The sequence below is a fragment of the Procambarus clarkii genome, chromosome 19, assembly GCF_040958095.1.
Source record: "Procambarus clarkii isolate CNS0578487 chromosome 19, FALCON_Pclarkii_2.0, whole genome shotgun sequence".
Lineage (NCBI taxonomy): Eukaryota > Metazoa > Arthropoda > Malacostraca > Decapoda > Cambaridae > Procambarus > Procambarus clarkii.
In genome coordinates this window covers 43,217,484-43,234,241 of record NC_091168.1, presented here as the reverse complement: position 1 = coordinate 43,234,241, position 16,758 = coordinate 43,217,484, and the positions used below count along the sequence as shown (strand labels likewise).

At 38.0% G+C, this 16,758-nt stretch overlaps 1 protein-coding gene across 1 annotated transcript; it reads right to left on the bottom strand.

Moving 5' to 3' along the window:
* Positions 1–4,100: 4,100 nt before the first annotated feature.
* On the bottom strand, positions 4,101–12,617 carry LOC138366461 (uncharacterized). Its single transcript, XM_069327511.1, has 7 exons — positions 12,459–12,617; positions 11,430–11,616; positions 11,066–11,253; positions 6,446–6,566; positions 5,229–5,398; positions 4,587–4,773; positions 4,101–4,411 (listed from the first exon to the last, which is right to left on the bottom strand). The coding sequence occupies exons 1-7, from the start codon at positions 12,615–12,617 to the stop codon at positions 4,101–4,103; spliced, it is 1,323 nt and encodes a 440-aa protein (XP_069183612.1).
* Positions 12,618–16,758: the final 4,141 nt, after the last annotated feature.

The window sequence follows — 16,758 nt, the reverse complement described above, 5'->3', positions numbered from 1 at the left end:
CCCTAATCTTTGTTTGATATAACTGAAAAAACCTTTAGGATTTGTCTTTGCCCTCCCTGCTATGAGAACTCCATAGTTTATTTTTGACCGCATTTCTTGTTTTAACATTTCTAACCAGTAGGACGACTTCTTGCTTTGAACCGTCTTCCCCACTCTTAATCCTTTTGTACCAAGCTCTCTTCCTACCTATAAGGTTCAAAGCAAGAATTGTTATCCACTTCCGATCTTTATTATTCGATCTATTCAAATTTGCATGGTATACTACGTTTCTGTGCTAGGTGTAGAATATTTTTAAATAAGTTACATTTTGAAGCCACATCGAAATCCCTTCCTACATCACCGATCGCTAGGTTCACGTCTCACTCTATGACCGGTCCACCCTTCTTGCCCAGGACTTTCCAATCTATTTCACCTAAACAATTTCTTAGGTGAAATAAAATCAGATAGAGAGAACATCCTTTCCTTACTCAACTTTCTGACTTTGGAAAATCATTATCAAGAGGAACAGAGAGTCGACATCACGACTAAGCATCTTACAGGAGGGATGCAGTCGTTGCATTTAAACGATGTCCTGAGATTGACATCAGATAAGGAAGAGAAGGGAGGAGTGATGGAGATAAGGCCAAACGATGAAGTTGTTATAGATTCAGCTACTGGGAACAAAAATATTCAATAAGCACGGACAATGGTGACTTACCTCTCACAGGAGCCGGCCTGTAACTGAGGTGGAAAGCCAAACGACACGGACACTTTTTATTAGATCGATGGCAGGAGGACAGAGACTACAGAGAGGTCTCACTTTTTTTCTTTCTTCCTCTCTGCTTTCACACAACTTGATAATGGTCTAGGACATACCGAAAGTCGTCTTCTGCATTGTGTTTTGGTCATCACTGGAAACCTTATTATATATTTTTTATAAAAGCAAAGAGTTAGGGAAGACATGACTGAAGTAAACAAGTGGATGAATGGGCATAAAAAGGGGATATTACTTATGTATAATATATATCAACACACAATAGAAAAGGAAATAAGTGATATAAACTTGATAAGTTTAGAATGAGGAAAGATGTGGGTAAATGCTGGTTCGGTAACAGGTATGTTACCGAACCAGAAGGGATCTATTAGGCTACTGTGTAACATAATAGTTTCACATCCCTGTTACCGAACCAGCATTTACCTACATCTTTCCTCATTCTAAACTTATAAAGTTTATATCACTTATTTCCTTTTCTACTGTGTTGATATATATTATACAAAATGCTGGTTCGGTAACAGGGATGTGAAACTATTATGTTACACAGTAGCAGAGTAGCCTAATAGATCCCTGCTGGTTCGGTAACATACCATTTACCCAGGTCTTTTTTCATTCTATACTTATCAAATTTATATCACTTATTTCCTTTTCTATTGTGTGTTGACATACTGCTACTGTGTAGCATAATAGTAATAGTTCATAAAATATTTGGGTCAAGGTTTTAAATCGAGGTGGGTGTTTCCTCCTTTTCCCTTGAATATTTGTCTCTTCTGTTTAGTGCACTGGTTTTAGTCTTATAATAACATTATCTTGGTGGTGGATGTAGATGCAGAATGTTCACTAGTGTTGCTCTGTGGCGACTTTTGATATTTGCATGTATTTTCTTCTTGATTTGCTGCTTAATCTGTGAAAAACTTGAAGGTATTTAGCCTGTACCGCCAGCAATCAAAGACAGCATTCAGAGATCCTTTCAGAAAAACCTACAGTGTAGAACAAACGGATAATGTAGAACAGTGGATAATGTAGTCAAGATTGTAGAGAAAATGGACCTGAAATGGACCATTAAAAACAAAGGGGAAGATAGACCATATCCACACTTTCGATAGCCTCCTCCATGGGAAGAATCGAATCTAAAGATAATCATTGAAAGATTACCAGTTAAAAAATCAGCATGTGACCCGCAGAGGCTCAAGGAAGTAATAGAACAACAAATGGAAAATATCTCTAACCCTACAACGACTCACATCTTCACAGACGGATCAGTTGATCAAGGAAAAGGTTCTGCTGGGGCAGCAGTTTACACTACCAACCATAAAGCTTACTGGAGCATGAATGGTGCTCAACATTGCAAACAGAATTATATGGCCTGAAGGAGGCAATAAACTATACAATTGAGAATAATTTACATGTCATACAGACTCTAAATCTTCGCTCCAGGCATTGTTATCCAGTCAGCACAGAGATAATATACAACTCACAGAAATTCAACATATAGGAAAAGAAGCCCATAATCGAGGGCTGTCAATCACCCTAAATTGGATACCAAGTCACATTGGCATAGATGGTAATGAAAAGGCAGACTCACTAGCAAAAACTGCCGCTGCTCTACCTGTTGTAAAGGTTCAAATACCTCCAAGTTTCTCACAGATAAAGGAGCAAATCAAGAAGAAAATATTCTCAACTAACAAAAGTCGCCACAGAGCCAAAGAAGCGGAAGGAAGATCCACTGCGATATGGTACGAACAAGCCACTGGTTACTCCTCGTTCAAGCCTGGCAAAAAGATATCCAGAGACATTGCAGTAGCCATAGACAGACTCAGACTTGGTTACAAGTGCTGCTGGCACTTGTAGCCAATAGTTAAAGAGTGTCACATCTGTGAAACAGAAGCAGAGGCGCCACTATTGCACTACTTACTGGAATGTGAGGCTACTGAAGCCCTGCGCATCAAACTCAATATTAATCCAACGACAGCAGCTGCATTAGATGCAAAATCCACGGCGACTACAATGATTAGGAAAGACGTTGAGGAATGGGACTTCTGCATCTACATTCGCCACCAAGATAATGTTAATGAAATAAGATTAAAACCAGTGCACTAAAACAGAAGCGATAAATGAGTAAGGAAAAAGGAGAAATCCCCTCCTCCATTTCAAACTTGGATCCTAATATCACAGAAGCAAGGTTATCAGGTATAACCAAACTCTATTACGGGCTCACCATAGCCCGTGCTACATGGACACTTTGTCCTGAGAAGCTAAATCTGAAACAACAACAACGGTAAAGCAGTGGCAGTTTTTGCTAGTAAGTCTGCCCTTTCATTACCATCTATACCAATGTGACTTGTACTCCAATTTAGGGTAATTGACAGCTCAAGATTGTGCGCTTTTCCTATATGTACGATTTCTGTGATGAATTGTATATGATTTCTATGCTAGCTGGATAACAATACCTGGAGAGTCGACATGCATGATGACATGATGTAAATTATTCTCAATTGTATAATTTATTGCCTTTTTCAGGGTATATTATTCTGTTTGCAAAGTTGAACACCCACTATTCATGCTCCAGTAACTTCATGGGTGTAAGTGTAAACTGCTAAACAAGCAGAACTTCATTCTTAATCAACTGATCCATCTGTGAAGATGTGTGTAGTTGCAAATCTTGAGATGGTATCCGTTTGTTGTTCTTTGACAGTTTTGAGCCTCTGCGAAGCAAACTTGTCTTAGTCTTGTTTCAATAACGTTATAAAGTCACAATAACGTGACTTTAGGGAGGGAAGACGACGTTTCGGTCCGTCCTGGATCATTCTCAATATCGACTTGAGCAGCTGGATTATATGTAAAATCCATAGGAACTAGAATAGTTAGAAAGGCAGTTGAAGAATGGATAACACTTGTGAACACTGCTTCCATATCCGTCACCACCATAACGTTGTTAATATTGACAAACCACACACTAGAAAGTAAAGGGACGACGACGTTTCGGTCCGTCCTGGATCATTCACACAATCGACTAGTGTGTGGTTTGGTCAATATTAATAACGTTATTGTGGTGGCGGATATGGAAGCAGTGTTCACTAGTGTTATCCATTCTTCAACTGCCTTTCTAACTATTGTAGTTGCTGTGGATTTTACATCTAATCCAGCTGCTCTCGTTGGATGAATGTTGAGTTTGTTGCGCAGGGCTGCAGTTGCTTCACATTCCAATAAGTAAAATAACATATTTTCTTGCATCATTGAAGTTAACCAATAGACAAATTTAAACAAAAAATTATTACAGTTTATTATTTAAAGTTTATTACACAAAATTTTATAAATTTATCAATAGCCAATTTCTAGTCAGGAGTTACCAGGCATCACACTCAATATCCGGATCATTGCCATTATATACCTTATTCCTGGTACCCCGCCTACCAAACCATCTCTCGTGGTTGCTGTCAATGTAGCCAAAGCGTTCGTCACTACTTACATCACGCTCGCCTCTACCATTTCCACCACGTTCGACATCTCTATTACTGTAATTAATGAATTTTCTGCCTTTGTATGCACTCCGTTTGTTAGTACGATCGCCAAGACGGTAGCCAGTGCGGTCTTTTCCACGATAGCCACTTCTGTAGACTCTGTTGTAGTCAAGCCGATCTTTTATGTCGCCACTACCTAAATATCGGGAAGATAATACAACTCATTAATTACTATATTTCATAGTAGAACAACAAATACATGGATAATGACATCACTAGAACTTGATACATTAATGTGAAAATGTTCAAACTAAGAAGTCAACCTTTCCATAAGAGAAAACTTGCAAAGAAAATCTAATGTCATGACTTACCAGCTGATCCGCCATCCATGGTGATTCCTATTGGTCGGCCATGAAAACGAAAACCATTGTACTGCTTGAGAGCTTGAAGTGCATCTGCTTGTCGGGCAAAGACAATATTCGCTGTACCTAATGACTTTCCCAAGTTATCATTATTAACTGCTGCATTTATAATGGTTCCAAATTCAGCAAACAGCTCCTGAAAAAGATTGAAGATTCTGTATTGGAGAACAAGTACATATTTAAAAACAGGTTGAGAAGAGCTTGAGTTACACCACCTTATTGTGGTGTAAAACAAAGGCAACCGCAGAAGGCCCATTGGCCACGAGGCAGCTCCTATCTATAACCACCCAATCCCACTCATATACATGTCCAACCCGCGCTTGAAACAATCGAGGGACCCCACTTCCACCACGTTACGCGGCAATTGGTTCCACAAATCAAAAGCTGTTTTATACCTCGGAATCAGTCTTCACTATTAACTCGACCAACAACATTTCCTCAGGTGCTAATACAAATAATGGGATTATTTCCATTTCCAGCCATAATATCATTCATGTTGTTTATAATGTCACCAATTCCAGCTCCGGGATAGCAAACCCTTAACCTGTTCCCCCTATTTCTAGCACAAAACGTTTTGTCTAAGTACCTCACCTGGGAATCTCCCACAACCAAAATTTGCTTAGATGCCTCCTTAACTTTCTGAGCTCCTTGAGGGGCTTGTGCTTCATTGCTCTTCTTTGATTTCCTTTTCGAGTGAACTGCAGGCTCACCACAGCACTCGTCTTCCACCACGGCAAATGAATTTGTAGTCGTTAGGGCGTCTGTAGGCAGCCTTGTCAAGGTCTTCTTAAGACCCTTGTCCTTTACGACTTTCCACGACGAGGTCTTTTTAATATTGGCCTCCTCCTTCGTTTCTTCTTTATGTTATTTCAGCTGTCGTACCTCCTCGACATAATTCTGTCGTACGGAGATATTTCTCTCTCTGCTCTCAGAACTCCATCTAGATTTATCAGTTCCTTCCTTACATTATTACTTCCTTACATTATTACTAATCCTTACATTATTGCTATAATAATATTACTACGGTTATTACTACCTATTATTACTATGTTATTCGAGATGAAGATGCATGGTATTTGCAGTTATTGATTCAAGTAACTTTCCCACAATCGACGTTTAGATAATTTGCCGATAGTTGGACGCAAGTGATCTATCTTCTTTCTTGAAAATTGGTACCAAATTAGAAACTTTCCACGACTCTGAAACTCTGCCTGACTCTAATGATTTTTTAAATATGGTAGACAATGCTCGCAAAACTCCTTTTCGCATTCGTTAGACATACTGCTAAACGTACTCGAATATGTGAAAGTTGTGGGTCAATATGTGTTGAAATCCAGTCACAAAAAAATACCACCTTCCCCCACAAATATATATAGATATGTTAATGACAGCCTTGATGTTACCTTGAGACGGTTTCAGGGCTTTGCGTCCTCGCGGCCCAGTCCCCGACCAGGCGTTCTCTTTGCTGGACTGGTCAACCATAGAGTTTGAAACCAGTAAATAAATCGGCCAAAACAAATAACAGTCACTACTTCTGCCACCTGTGGCTTAATAACATGTTGACCCATTTCGTTCCAACTTCTCATGCTTAGTGCCGGATATACATTCTCCAAGATGTAGAAGTCACAACAACATCCGCATAAAAAAATAAAGGAGAAAATGTAGTTGTCAACTTTCAGACAAAGAGACATAACAAATATTGCAATTGAGCAATGTATTTATATGATATATAATAAATACTGCATAATAACATACTCATTATTATGGGAGAAATCTGACCCTCCAGGTGTCATGACCTGAATACCAACTTTGGAAACCTTTCTTATTAATGATTTTCTTCTTTGTGCATCGGAGATGTGCTTGCATTTCTGTATTCCTATTTGCCAGTAAATAGGAGATGTTATCGTTAATATCAGTACTGGTTGCCGCCTGTCGTGCACGCATGAATTTAAAAAAATCATTTCTTAACACATTCCGATGAAATTTTCACTACGTTGATACCAAATAACGGGAGATTCATTTAGATTGTTTTCACTATATTTCATATTTGGAAAAATCTCCAGTCACCAGGCCCCTTAAGTTACTCTTTAGTAAATACAGAGATAAAATATTTATTAAAAATTCTACTCATCTCTTTGTCATTATCAGTTATCTGCCCTGTCTCCGTTATTAATGGACCTATCCTTTCCCTAATCTTTCTTTGATATAACTGAAAAAACCTTTAGGATTTGTCTTTGCCCTCCCTGCTATGAGAACTTCATAGTTTATTTTTGACCGCATTTCTTGTTTTAACCTTTCTAACCAGTAGGACGACTTCTTGCTTTGAACCGTCTTCCCCACTCTTAACCCTTTTGTACCAAGCTCTCTTCCTACCTATAAGATTCAAAGCAAGAATTGTTATCCACTTCCGATCTTTATTATTCGATCTATTCAAATTTGCATGGTATACTACGTTTCTGTGCTAGGTGTAGAATATTTTTAAATAAGTTACATTTTGAAGCCACATCGAAATCCCTTCCTACATCACCGATCGCTAGGTTCACGTCTCACTCTATGACCGGTCCACCCTTCTTGCCCAGGACTTTCCAATCTATTTCACCTAAACAATTTCTTAGGTGAAATAAAATCAGATAGAGAGAACATCCTTTCCTTACTCAACTTTCTGACTTTGGAAAATCATTATCAAGAGGAACAGAGAGTCGACATCACGACTAAGCATCTTACAGGAGGGATGCAGTCGTTGCATTTAAACGATGTCCTGAGATTGACATCAGATAAGGAAGAGAAGGGAGGAGTGATGGGGATAAGGCCAAACGATGAAGTTGTTATAGATTCAGCTACTGGGAACAAAAATATTCAATAAGCACGGACAATGGTGACTTACCTCGCACAGGAGCCGGCCTGTAACTGAGGTGGAAAGCCAAACGACACGGACACTTTTTATTAGATCGATGGCAGGAGGACAGAGACTACAGAGAGGTCTCACTTTTTTTCTTTCTTCCTCTCTGCTTTCACACAACATGATAATGGTCTAGGACATACCGAAAGTCGTCTTCTGCATTGTGTTTTGGTCATCACTGGAAACCTTATTATATATTTTTTATAAAAGCAAAGAGTTAGGGAAGACATGACTGAAGTAAACAAGTGGATGAATGGGCATAAAAAGGGGATATTACTTATGTATAATATATATCAACACACAATAGAAAAGGAAATAAGTGATATAAACTTGATAAGTTTAGAATGAGGAAAGATGTGGGTAAATGCTGGTTCGGTAACAGGTATGTTACCGAACCAGAAGGGATCTATTAGGCTACTGTGTATCATAATAGTTTCACATCCCTGTTACCGAACCAGCATTTACCTACATCTTTCCTCATTCTAAACTTATAAAGTTTATATCACTTATTTCCTTTTCTACTGTGTGTTGATATATATTATACAAAATGCTGGTTCGGTAACAGGGATGTGAAACTATTATGTTACACAGTAGCAGCGTAGCCTAATAGATCCCTGCTGGTTCGGTAACATACCTGTTACCGAACCAGCATTTACCCAGGTCTTTCCTCATTCTATACTTATCAAATTTATATCACTTATTTCCTTTTCTATTGTGTGTTGACATACTGCTACTGTGTAGCATAATAGTAATAGTTCATAAAATATTTGGGTCAAGGTTTTAAATCGAGGTGGGGGTTTCCTCCTTTTCCCTTGAATATTTGTCTCTTCTGTTTAGTGCACTGGTTTTAGTCTTATAATAACATTATCTTGGTGGTGGATGTAGATGCAGAATGTTCACTAGTGTTGCTCTGTGGCGACTTTTGATATTTGCATGTATTTTCTTCTTGATTTGCTGCTTAATCTGTGAAAAACTTGAAGGTATTTAGCCTGTACCGCCAGCAATCAAAGACAGCATTCAGAGATCCTTTCAGAAAAACCTACAGTGTAGAACAAACGGATAATGTAGAACAGTGGATAATGTAGTCAAGATTGTAGAGAAAATGGACCTGAAATGGACCATTAAAAACAAAGGGGAAGATAGACCATATCCACACTTTCGATAGCCTCCTCCATGGGAAGAATCGAATCTAAAGATAATCATTGAAAGATTACCAGTTAAAAAAATCAGCATGTGACCCGCAGAGGCTCAAGGAAGTAATAGAACAACAAATGGAAAATATCTCTAACCCTACAACGACTCACATCTTCACAGACGGATCAGTTGATCAAGGAAAAGGTTCTGCTGGGGCAGCAGTTTACACTACCAACCATAAAGCTTACTGGAGCATGAATGGTGCTCAACATTGCAAACAGAATTATATGGCCTGAAGGAGGCAATAAACTATACAATTGAGAATAATTTACATGTCATACAGACTCTAAATCTTCGCTCCAGGCATTGTTATCCAGTCAGCACAGAGATAATATACAACTCACAGAAATTCAACATATAGGAAAAGAAGCCCATAATCGAGGGCTGTCAATCACCCTACATTGGATACCAAGTCACATTGGCATAGATGGTAATGAAAAGGCAGACTCACTAGCAAAAACTGCCGCTGCTCTACCTGTTGTAAAGGTTCAAATACCTCCAAGTTTCTCACAGATAAAGGAGCAAATCAAGAAGAAAATATTCTCAACTAACAAAAGTCGCCACAGAGCCAAAGAAGCGGAAGGAAGATCCACTGCGATATGGTACGAACAAGCCACTGGTTACTCCTCGTTCAAGCCTGGCAAAAAGATATCCAGAGACATTGCAGTAGCCATAGACAGACTCAGACTTGGTTACAAGTGCTGCTGGCACTTGTAGCCAATAGTTAAAGAGTGTCACATCTGTGAAACAGAAGCAGAGGCGCCACTATTGCACTACTTACTGGAATGTGAGGCTACTGAAGCCCTGCGCATCAAACTCAATATTAATCCAACGACAGCAGCTGCATTAGATGCAAAATCCACGGCGACTACAATGATTAGGAAAGACGTTGAGGAATGGGACTTCTGCATCTACATTCGCCACCAAGATAATGTTAATGAAATAAGATTAAAACCAGTGCACTAAAACAGAAGCGATAAATGAGTAAGGAAAAATGAGAAATCCCCTCCTCCATTTCAAACTTGGACCCTAATATCACAGAAGCAAGGTTATCAGGTATAACCAAACTCTATTACGGGCTCACCATAGCCCGTGCTACATGGACACTTTGTCCTGAGAAGCTAAATCTGAAACAACAACAACGGTAAAGCAGTGGCAGTTTTTGCTAGTAAGTCTGCCCTTTCATTACCATCTATACCAATGTGACTTGTACTCCAATTTAGGGTAATTGACAGCTCAAGATTGTGCGCTTTTCCTATATGTACGATTTCTGTGATGAATTGTATATGATTTCTATGCTAGCTGGATAACAATACCTGGAGAGTCGACATGCATGATGACATGATGTAAATTATTCTCAATTGTATAATTTATTGCCTTTTTCAGGGTATATTATTCTGTTTGCAAAGTTGAACACCCACTATTCATGCTCCAGTAACTTCATGGGTGTAAGTGTAAACTGCTAAACAAGCAGAACTTCATTCTTAATCAACTGATCCATCTGTGAAGATGTGTGTAGTTGCAAATCTTGAGATGGTATCCGTTTGTTGTTCTTTGACAGTTTTGAGCCTCTGCGAAGCAAACTTGTCTTAGTCTTGTTTCAATAACGTTATAAAGTCACAATAACGTGACTTTAGGGAGGGAAGACGACGTTTCGGTCCGTCCTGGATCATTCTCAATATCGACTTGAGCAGCTGGATTATATGTAAAATCCATAGGAACTAGAATAGTTAGAAAGGTAGTTGAAGAATGGATAACACTTGTGAACACTGCTTCCATATCCGTCACCACCATAACGTTGTTAATATTGACAAACCACACACTAGAAAGTAAAGGGACGACGACGTTTCGGTCCGTCCTGGATCATTCACACAATCGACTAGTGTGTGGTTTGGTCAATATTAATAACGTTATTGTGGTGGCGGATATGGAAGCAGTGTTCACTAGTGTTATCCATTCTTCAACTGCCTTTCTAACTATTGTAGTTGCTGTGGATTTTACATCTAATCCAGCTGCTCTCGTTGGATGAATGTTGAGTTTGTTGCGCAGGGCTGCAGTTGCTTCACATTCCAATAAGTAAAATAACATATTTTCTTGCATCATTGAAGTTAACCAATAGACAAATTTAAACAAAAAATTATTACAGTTTATTATTTAAAGTTTATTACACAAAATTTTATAAATTTATCAATAGCCAATTTCTAGTCAGGAGTTACCAGGCATCACACTCAATATCCGGATCATTGCCATTATATACCTTATTCCTGGTACCCCGCCTACCAAACCATCTCTCGTGGTTGCTGTCAATGTAGCCAAAGCGTTCGTCACTACTTACATCACGCTCGCCTCTACCATTTCCACCACGTTCGACATCTCTATTACTGTAATTAATGAATTTTCTGCCTTTGTATGCACTCCGTTTGTTAGTACGATCGCCAAGACGGTAGCCAGTGCGGTCTTTTCCACGATAGCCACTTCTGTAGACTCTGTTGTAGTCAAGCCGATCTTTTATGTCGCCACTACCTAAATATCGGGAAGATAATACAACTCATTAATTACTATATTTCATAGTAGAACAACAAATACATGGATAATGACATCACTAGAACTTGATACATTAATGTGAAAATGTTCAAAACTAAGAAGTCAACCTTTCCATAAGAGAAAACTTTCAAAGAAAATCTAATGTCATGACTTACCAGCTGATCCGCCATCCATGGTGATTCCTATTGGTCGGCCATGAAAACGAAAACCATTGTACTGCTTGAGAGCTTGAAGTGCATCTGCTTCTCGGGCAAAGACAATATACGCTGTACCTAATGACTTTCCCAAGTTATCATTGTTAACTGCTGCATTTATAATGGTTCCAAATTCAGCAAACAGCTCCTGAAAAAGATTAAAGATTCTGTATTGGAGAACAAGTACATATTTAAAAACAGGTTGAGAAGAGCTTGAGTTACACCACCTTATTGTTGTGCGTTTTACACGCACTATACTACAATAATAATAATGAACTACAGTACAATAATAATAATGAACTACATTACAATAATAATAATGAACTACAGTACAATAATAATAATGAACTACATTACAATAATAATAATGAACTACAATACAATAATAATAATGAACTACAATACAATAATAATAATGAACTACAATACAATAATAATATGAACTAATATTTCAAGTTCATATTAGAGTTAACTGATGCGCTAGAAATCTTATTACTGCAGAATTCTCTCATAACTTTCTTTCATTCATATTCAATATTTTTTGACTCACATAAATTTCTGCGTCTGTTACTGTATATCGCAGGTTAGATATGAGGACTTTGGCCGATTCACCCAACTTATGATTGCGGAATCATTCCCTCTTGTGCATGGTGTTGCTCCTTCTGCAATTGTCCTGTAAAACGTGAATTTTATTTTAATATATAACATGGTTTCATCGAGTAAGACTTCTTAAAAACTAAAAACAAGAAAAATGATTTAGACAAAAATAGGAATCATTCAAGCAGAACTAGTAATATAAAAGTTAACGTTCCTCTAATCCGGAATATTATGCCTCTGATTCACTAACTCAGATACAGTTAACATATTAAGAATCATAAAAACTCCATCATTAGAAATGATTGAAATAGGTTACTATACATTTTGTAGTTATTAGTTGAAATTTAATGTTTACTAATTATCTCAGATTAATATAAGGAAAGCGTAACTTACTTTGTCTGTCATATCCTTGCATTGACTTGCCACAACCACAGTGCTCAAAACAGACATCCTCTGAGGATCTTCTGAACGGTCTCGACATGTTCTTGAACCAACCATATTCATTCGAGTCTTAATATACTCTTCCAGGCTCATATCAATATCAGTTGCCATGTTTGGAGGTAGAAATGACAGGATGTATCCTTAACTGAATGGATAACCAACACACTATCTTCTAGCCAGTTTACACACAGTCCGATCGACGTTTTTCTGCCAGATTTTCAGATCTATTTATGTTAAAACACCTCACCTCTACGTGTACCTGACGAAATGGAAATAAACAAATCCACAAGGGCCGTGACGAGGATTCGAACCTGCGTCCGGGAGCATCCCAGACACTGCCTTAATCGACTGATGTATCACGTTAGTGTGATTTCTGTGTGAAATGGAAATATTTATGAAATCATCATCGGTTGCAGTCAATTGTATTGGTTTACCGGTTCGCCATAGCCCGTGCTACATAGAAATTTTAGTTACTAAATTAGAAAAAAGTTCCTTTTAGAGTAGATCAATCTAAAACAACAATAACAACTTGCAATGAAGAAAATCGATAATAAGAACAAAAGAACAAAGGTAACGGCAGAAGGCCTATTGGCCCATACCATACAGCTCCTATTTAACCCAATCCCATTCATATACATGTCCAACCCACGCTTGAAAAAATCGAGGGACTCCATCTCTACCACGTTATGCGGTTATTGAGTCCACAAATCAACAGTCCTGTTACCGAATCAGTATTTACTCAAGTCTTTCCTAAATCTAAACTTATCCAATTTATACCCATTGTTTCGTGTTCTGTCTTGTGTTGATACTTTTAATAGACTATTATTATCCCCCTTGTTATGTTCATTTATCCACTTGTAAACGTCTATCAAGTCACCCTTAACTCTTCGCCTTTCCAGTGAATGCAATTTAGGCTTTGGTAATCTTTCTTCATATGAAAGATTTCTAATTTGGGGAATTAACTTTGTCATCCTACGCTGGACATGTTCAAGTGAATTTATATTCATTCTATAGTAAGGCGACCAAAACTGAACATAAGAACATAGGAAAAAAGGTAATTGCAGAAGGCCTATTGGCCCATACGAGACCACCATAAGAAGAAGAAGAACATAAGAACAAAGGTAACTGCAGAAGGCCTATTGGCCCATACGAGGCAGCTCCTATTCTATAACCACCCAATCCCACTCATATACTTGTCCAACCCGTGCTTGAAACAATCGAGGGACCCCACCTCCACAATGTTACGCGGCAATTGGTTCCACAAATCAACAACCCTGTTACTGAACCAGTATTTACCCAAGTCTTTCCTAAATCTAAACTTATCCAATTTATATCCATTGTTTCGTGTTCTGTCCTGTGTTGATACTTTTAATACCCTATTAATATCCCCCCGGTTATGTCCATTCATCCACTTGTAAACCTCTATCATGTCACCCCTAACTCTTCGCCTTTCCAGTGAATGCAACTGAAGCTTTGTTAATCTTTCTTCATATGAAAGATTTCTAATTTGGGGAATTAACCTACGCTGGACACGTTCAAGTGAATTTATATCCATTCTATAATATGGCGACCAAAACTGAACTGCATAATCTAAATGGGGCCTAACTAGAGCAAGATATAGCTTGAGAACCACACCAGGTGTCTTGTTACTAACGCTGCGATTAATAAATCCAAGTGTCCGATTTGCCTTATTACGAACATTTATGCATTGATCCTTTTGTTTTAAATTCTTACTAATCATAACTCCCAGATCCCTTTCGCAATCCGACTTCGCAATCACAACACCATCTAGCTCGTATCTTGTAACTCTATCATCATTACCTAACCTCAGAACTTTACATTTATCAGCATTAAACTGCATCTGCCAATCCTTTGACCATTTCAAAACCCTATCTAGATCAACTTGAAGTGATAGTGAGTCCTCCTCCGAATTAATTTCCCTACCGATTTTCGTATCATCGGCAAATTTGCAAATGTTGCTACTCAAACCTGAATCTAAATCATTTATATATATTATAAACAACAGAGGTCCCAGGACAGAGCCTTGAGGCACTCCACTTACAACATTTTCCCACTCTGACTTGATTCCATTTATACTAACTCTCTGTTTCCTTTGGTATAGCCATGCCCTAATCCAGCTTAATATAGCACCCCCAATACCATGAGACTCTATTTTTTTAATCAGTCTTTCATGTGGCACTGTATCAAAAGCTTTGCTAAAGTCAAGGTATACAACATCGCAATCCTTACCACTATCAACTGCCTCAACAATGCTAGAATAAAAAGATAACAAATTTGTTAAACATGAACGGCCATTTATAAAACCATGTTGCGACTCAATTATTAATTTATGTTTTTCAAGATGAAGACGAATTTTATTTGCTATTATAGATTCGAGTAACTTTCCCACAATAGACGTTAGGCTAATTGGTCGATAGTTAGACGCAAGTGATCTATCTCCTTTCTTAAAAACTGGTATCACATTAGCAACTTTCCAAAACTCTGGCACTCTGCCTGACTCTATTGATTTATTAAATATGGTTGACAGTGGGTCACAAAGCTCCTCTTTGCATTCTTTAAGCACCCTAGCAAACACTTCATCCGGCCCTGGGGATTTGTTTGGTTGAGTTTTACTATTTGTTTAAGAACATCCTCCCTGGTAACTGCTAAACTCGTCAACCTGTCCTCGTCCCCACCCACATAGACTTGTTCGGCTGAAGGCATATTGTTAAGTTCCTCTTTAGTAAATACAGATACAAAATATTTATTAAAAATACTACTCATCTCTTCATCACTATCTGTTATTTGACCTGTCTCAGTTTTTAATGGACCTATCCTTTCCCTAGTCTTAGTACGATATAACTGAAAAAACCCTTTAGGATTTGTCTTTGCTTGCCCTGCTATGCGAACTTCATAGTTTCTTTTTGCTTTCCTTATCTCTTTTTTAACATTTCTAACCAGTTGTACGAATTCCTGTTCTAAAGTGACCTCCCCATTTTTAATCCTTTTGTACCAAGCTCTCTTTTTACCTATAAGGTTCTTCAAATTCTTTGTTATCCACTTTGGGTCATTAGTATACGATCTATTCAATTTGTATGGTATACTACGTTCCTGTGCTTTGTTTAGAATATTCTTAAATAAGTTATATATTGAATCCACATCGAAATCCCCATTTAAGTCACCTATCGCTGGGTTCATGTCTCGCTCCAAGACCGGCCCACACCCCATACCCAAGCCTTTCCAATCAATTTGACCCAAAAAATTTCTTAGGCTATTAAAATCAGCTTTTCGAAAATCTGGCACTTTAACAGAATTTTCTCCTACTGGTCTATTCCATTCTATGCTAAATCTGATTTCTTTGTGATCACTGCTCCCTAGCTCACTCCCTATTTCGATGTCATTAATTTGCGTTTCCCTGTTAGTTAACACTAAATCTAAAATATTATTTTCCCGTGTTGGTTCCTTAATGTGTTGCGTAAGAAAGCAATCGTCAATTAATTCTAGAAAATCTTCTGCTTCACTATTCCCTGTTTTGTTCAACCAGTTTATTCCGCTAAAATTAAAGTCACCCATGACATAAATACTGTTAGATCTAGATGCTCTAGATATTTCATCCCATAGATGCTTTGCTTCCATTCTGTCTAAATTTGGTGGCCTATATATTACTCCTATTATAATATTATTAGCTTTTTCGTTTAATTCAATCCAAATAGTTTCTGTGTGTGGCTCTGTTTTGATTCCCTCTTTGAGACTACATTTCAAATTGTCCCTAACATATATGGCTACTCCACCTCCTCGTCTAATATATCTATCTGTGTGAAATAGTTTAAATCCATATATTTGATATTCAGCTAATAGTTCTCTATTTTCTACATTCATCCACGTTTCGGTAAGTGCAATAATATCTATTTTTTCTGTGCAGACAAGAGCATTTAATACGTTAATTTTATTTCTTAGACTTCTACTGTTAGTGTAATATACCCTAAGTGAATTGTTATTTTGCGGACCTTCTCTTTCCCTGATCGTTTTGCCAATTCCTTTCTCCCACAAACACATACTTTTATTACCTCCTTCCTCCAAATCAATTCCCATACCTCTATCTACTAACAGTTTAAACCCAAACAAACACCTCTAACCACTTCTTCTAGCGAGTTCGCAACAGCAACAACCCCAGCTCTCGATAGATGCACCCCATCACGAGCATACATTTCATTTCTTCCATAGAAGTGTTCCCAGTTGTCTATGAAAGATA

Excerpts from the sequence above, each read along its gene's own strand:
- LOC138366461 (XM_069327511.1), bottom strand. The coding sequence starts at position 12,617 with ATGGCAACTGATATTGATATGAGCCTGGAAGAGTATATTAAGACTCGA. Across the intron at positions 11,617-12,458 it reads GCAAGGATATGACAGACAAA|GAGCTGTTTGCTGAATTTGG; the intron begins GTAAGTTACGCT and ends AATCTTTTTCAG. Across the intron at positions 5,399-6,445 it reads TAATAAGAAAGGTTTCCAAA|ACGCCCTAACGACTACAAAT; the intron begins GTTGGTATTCAG and ends GGCTGCCTACAG.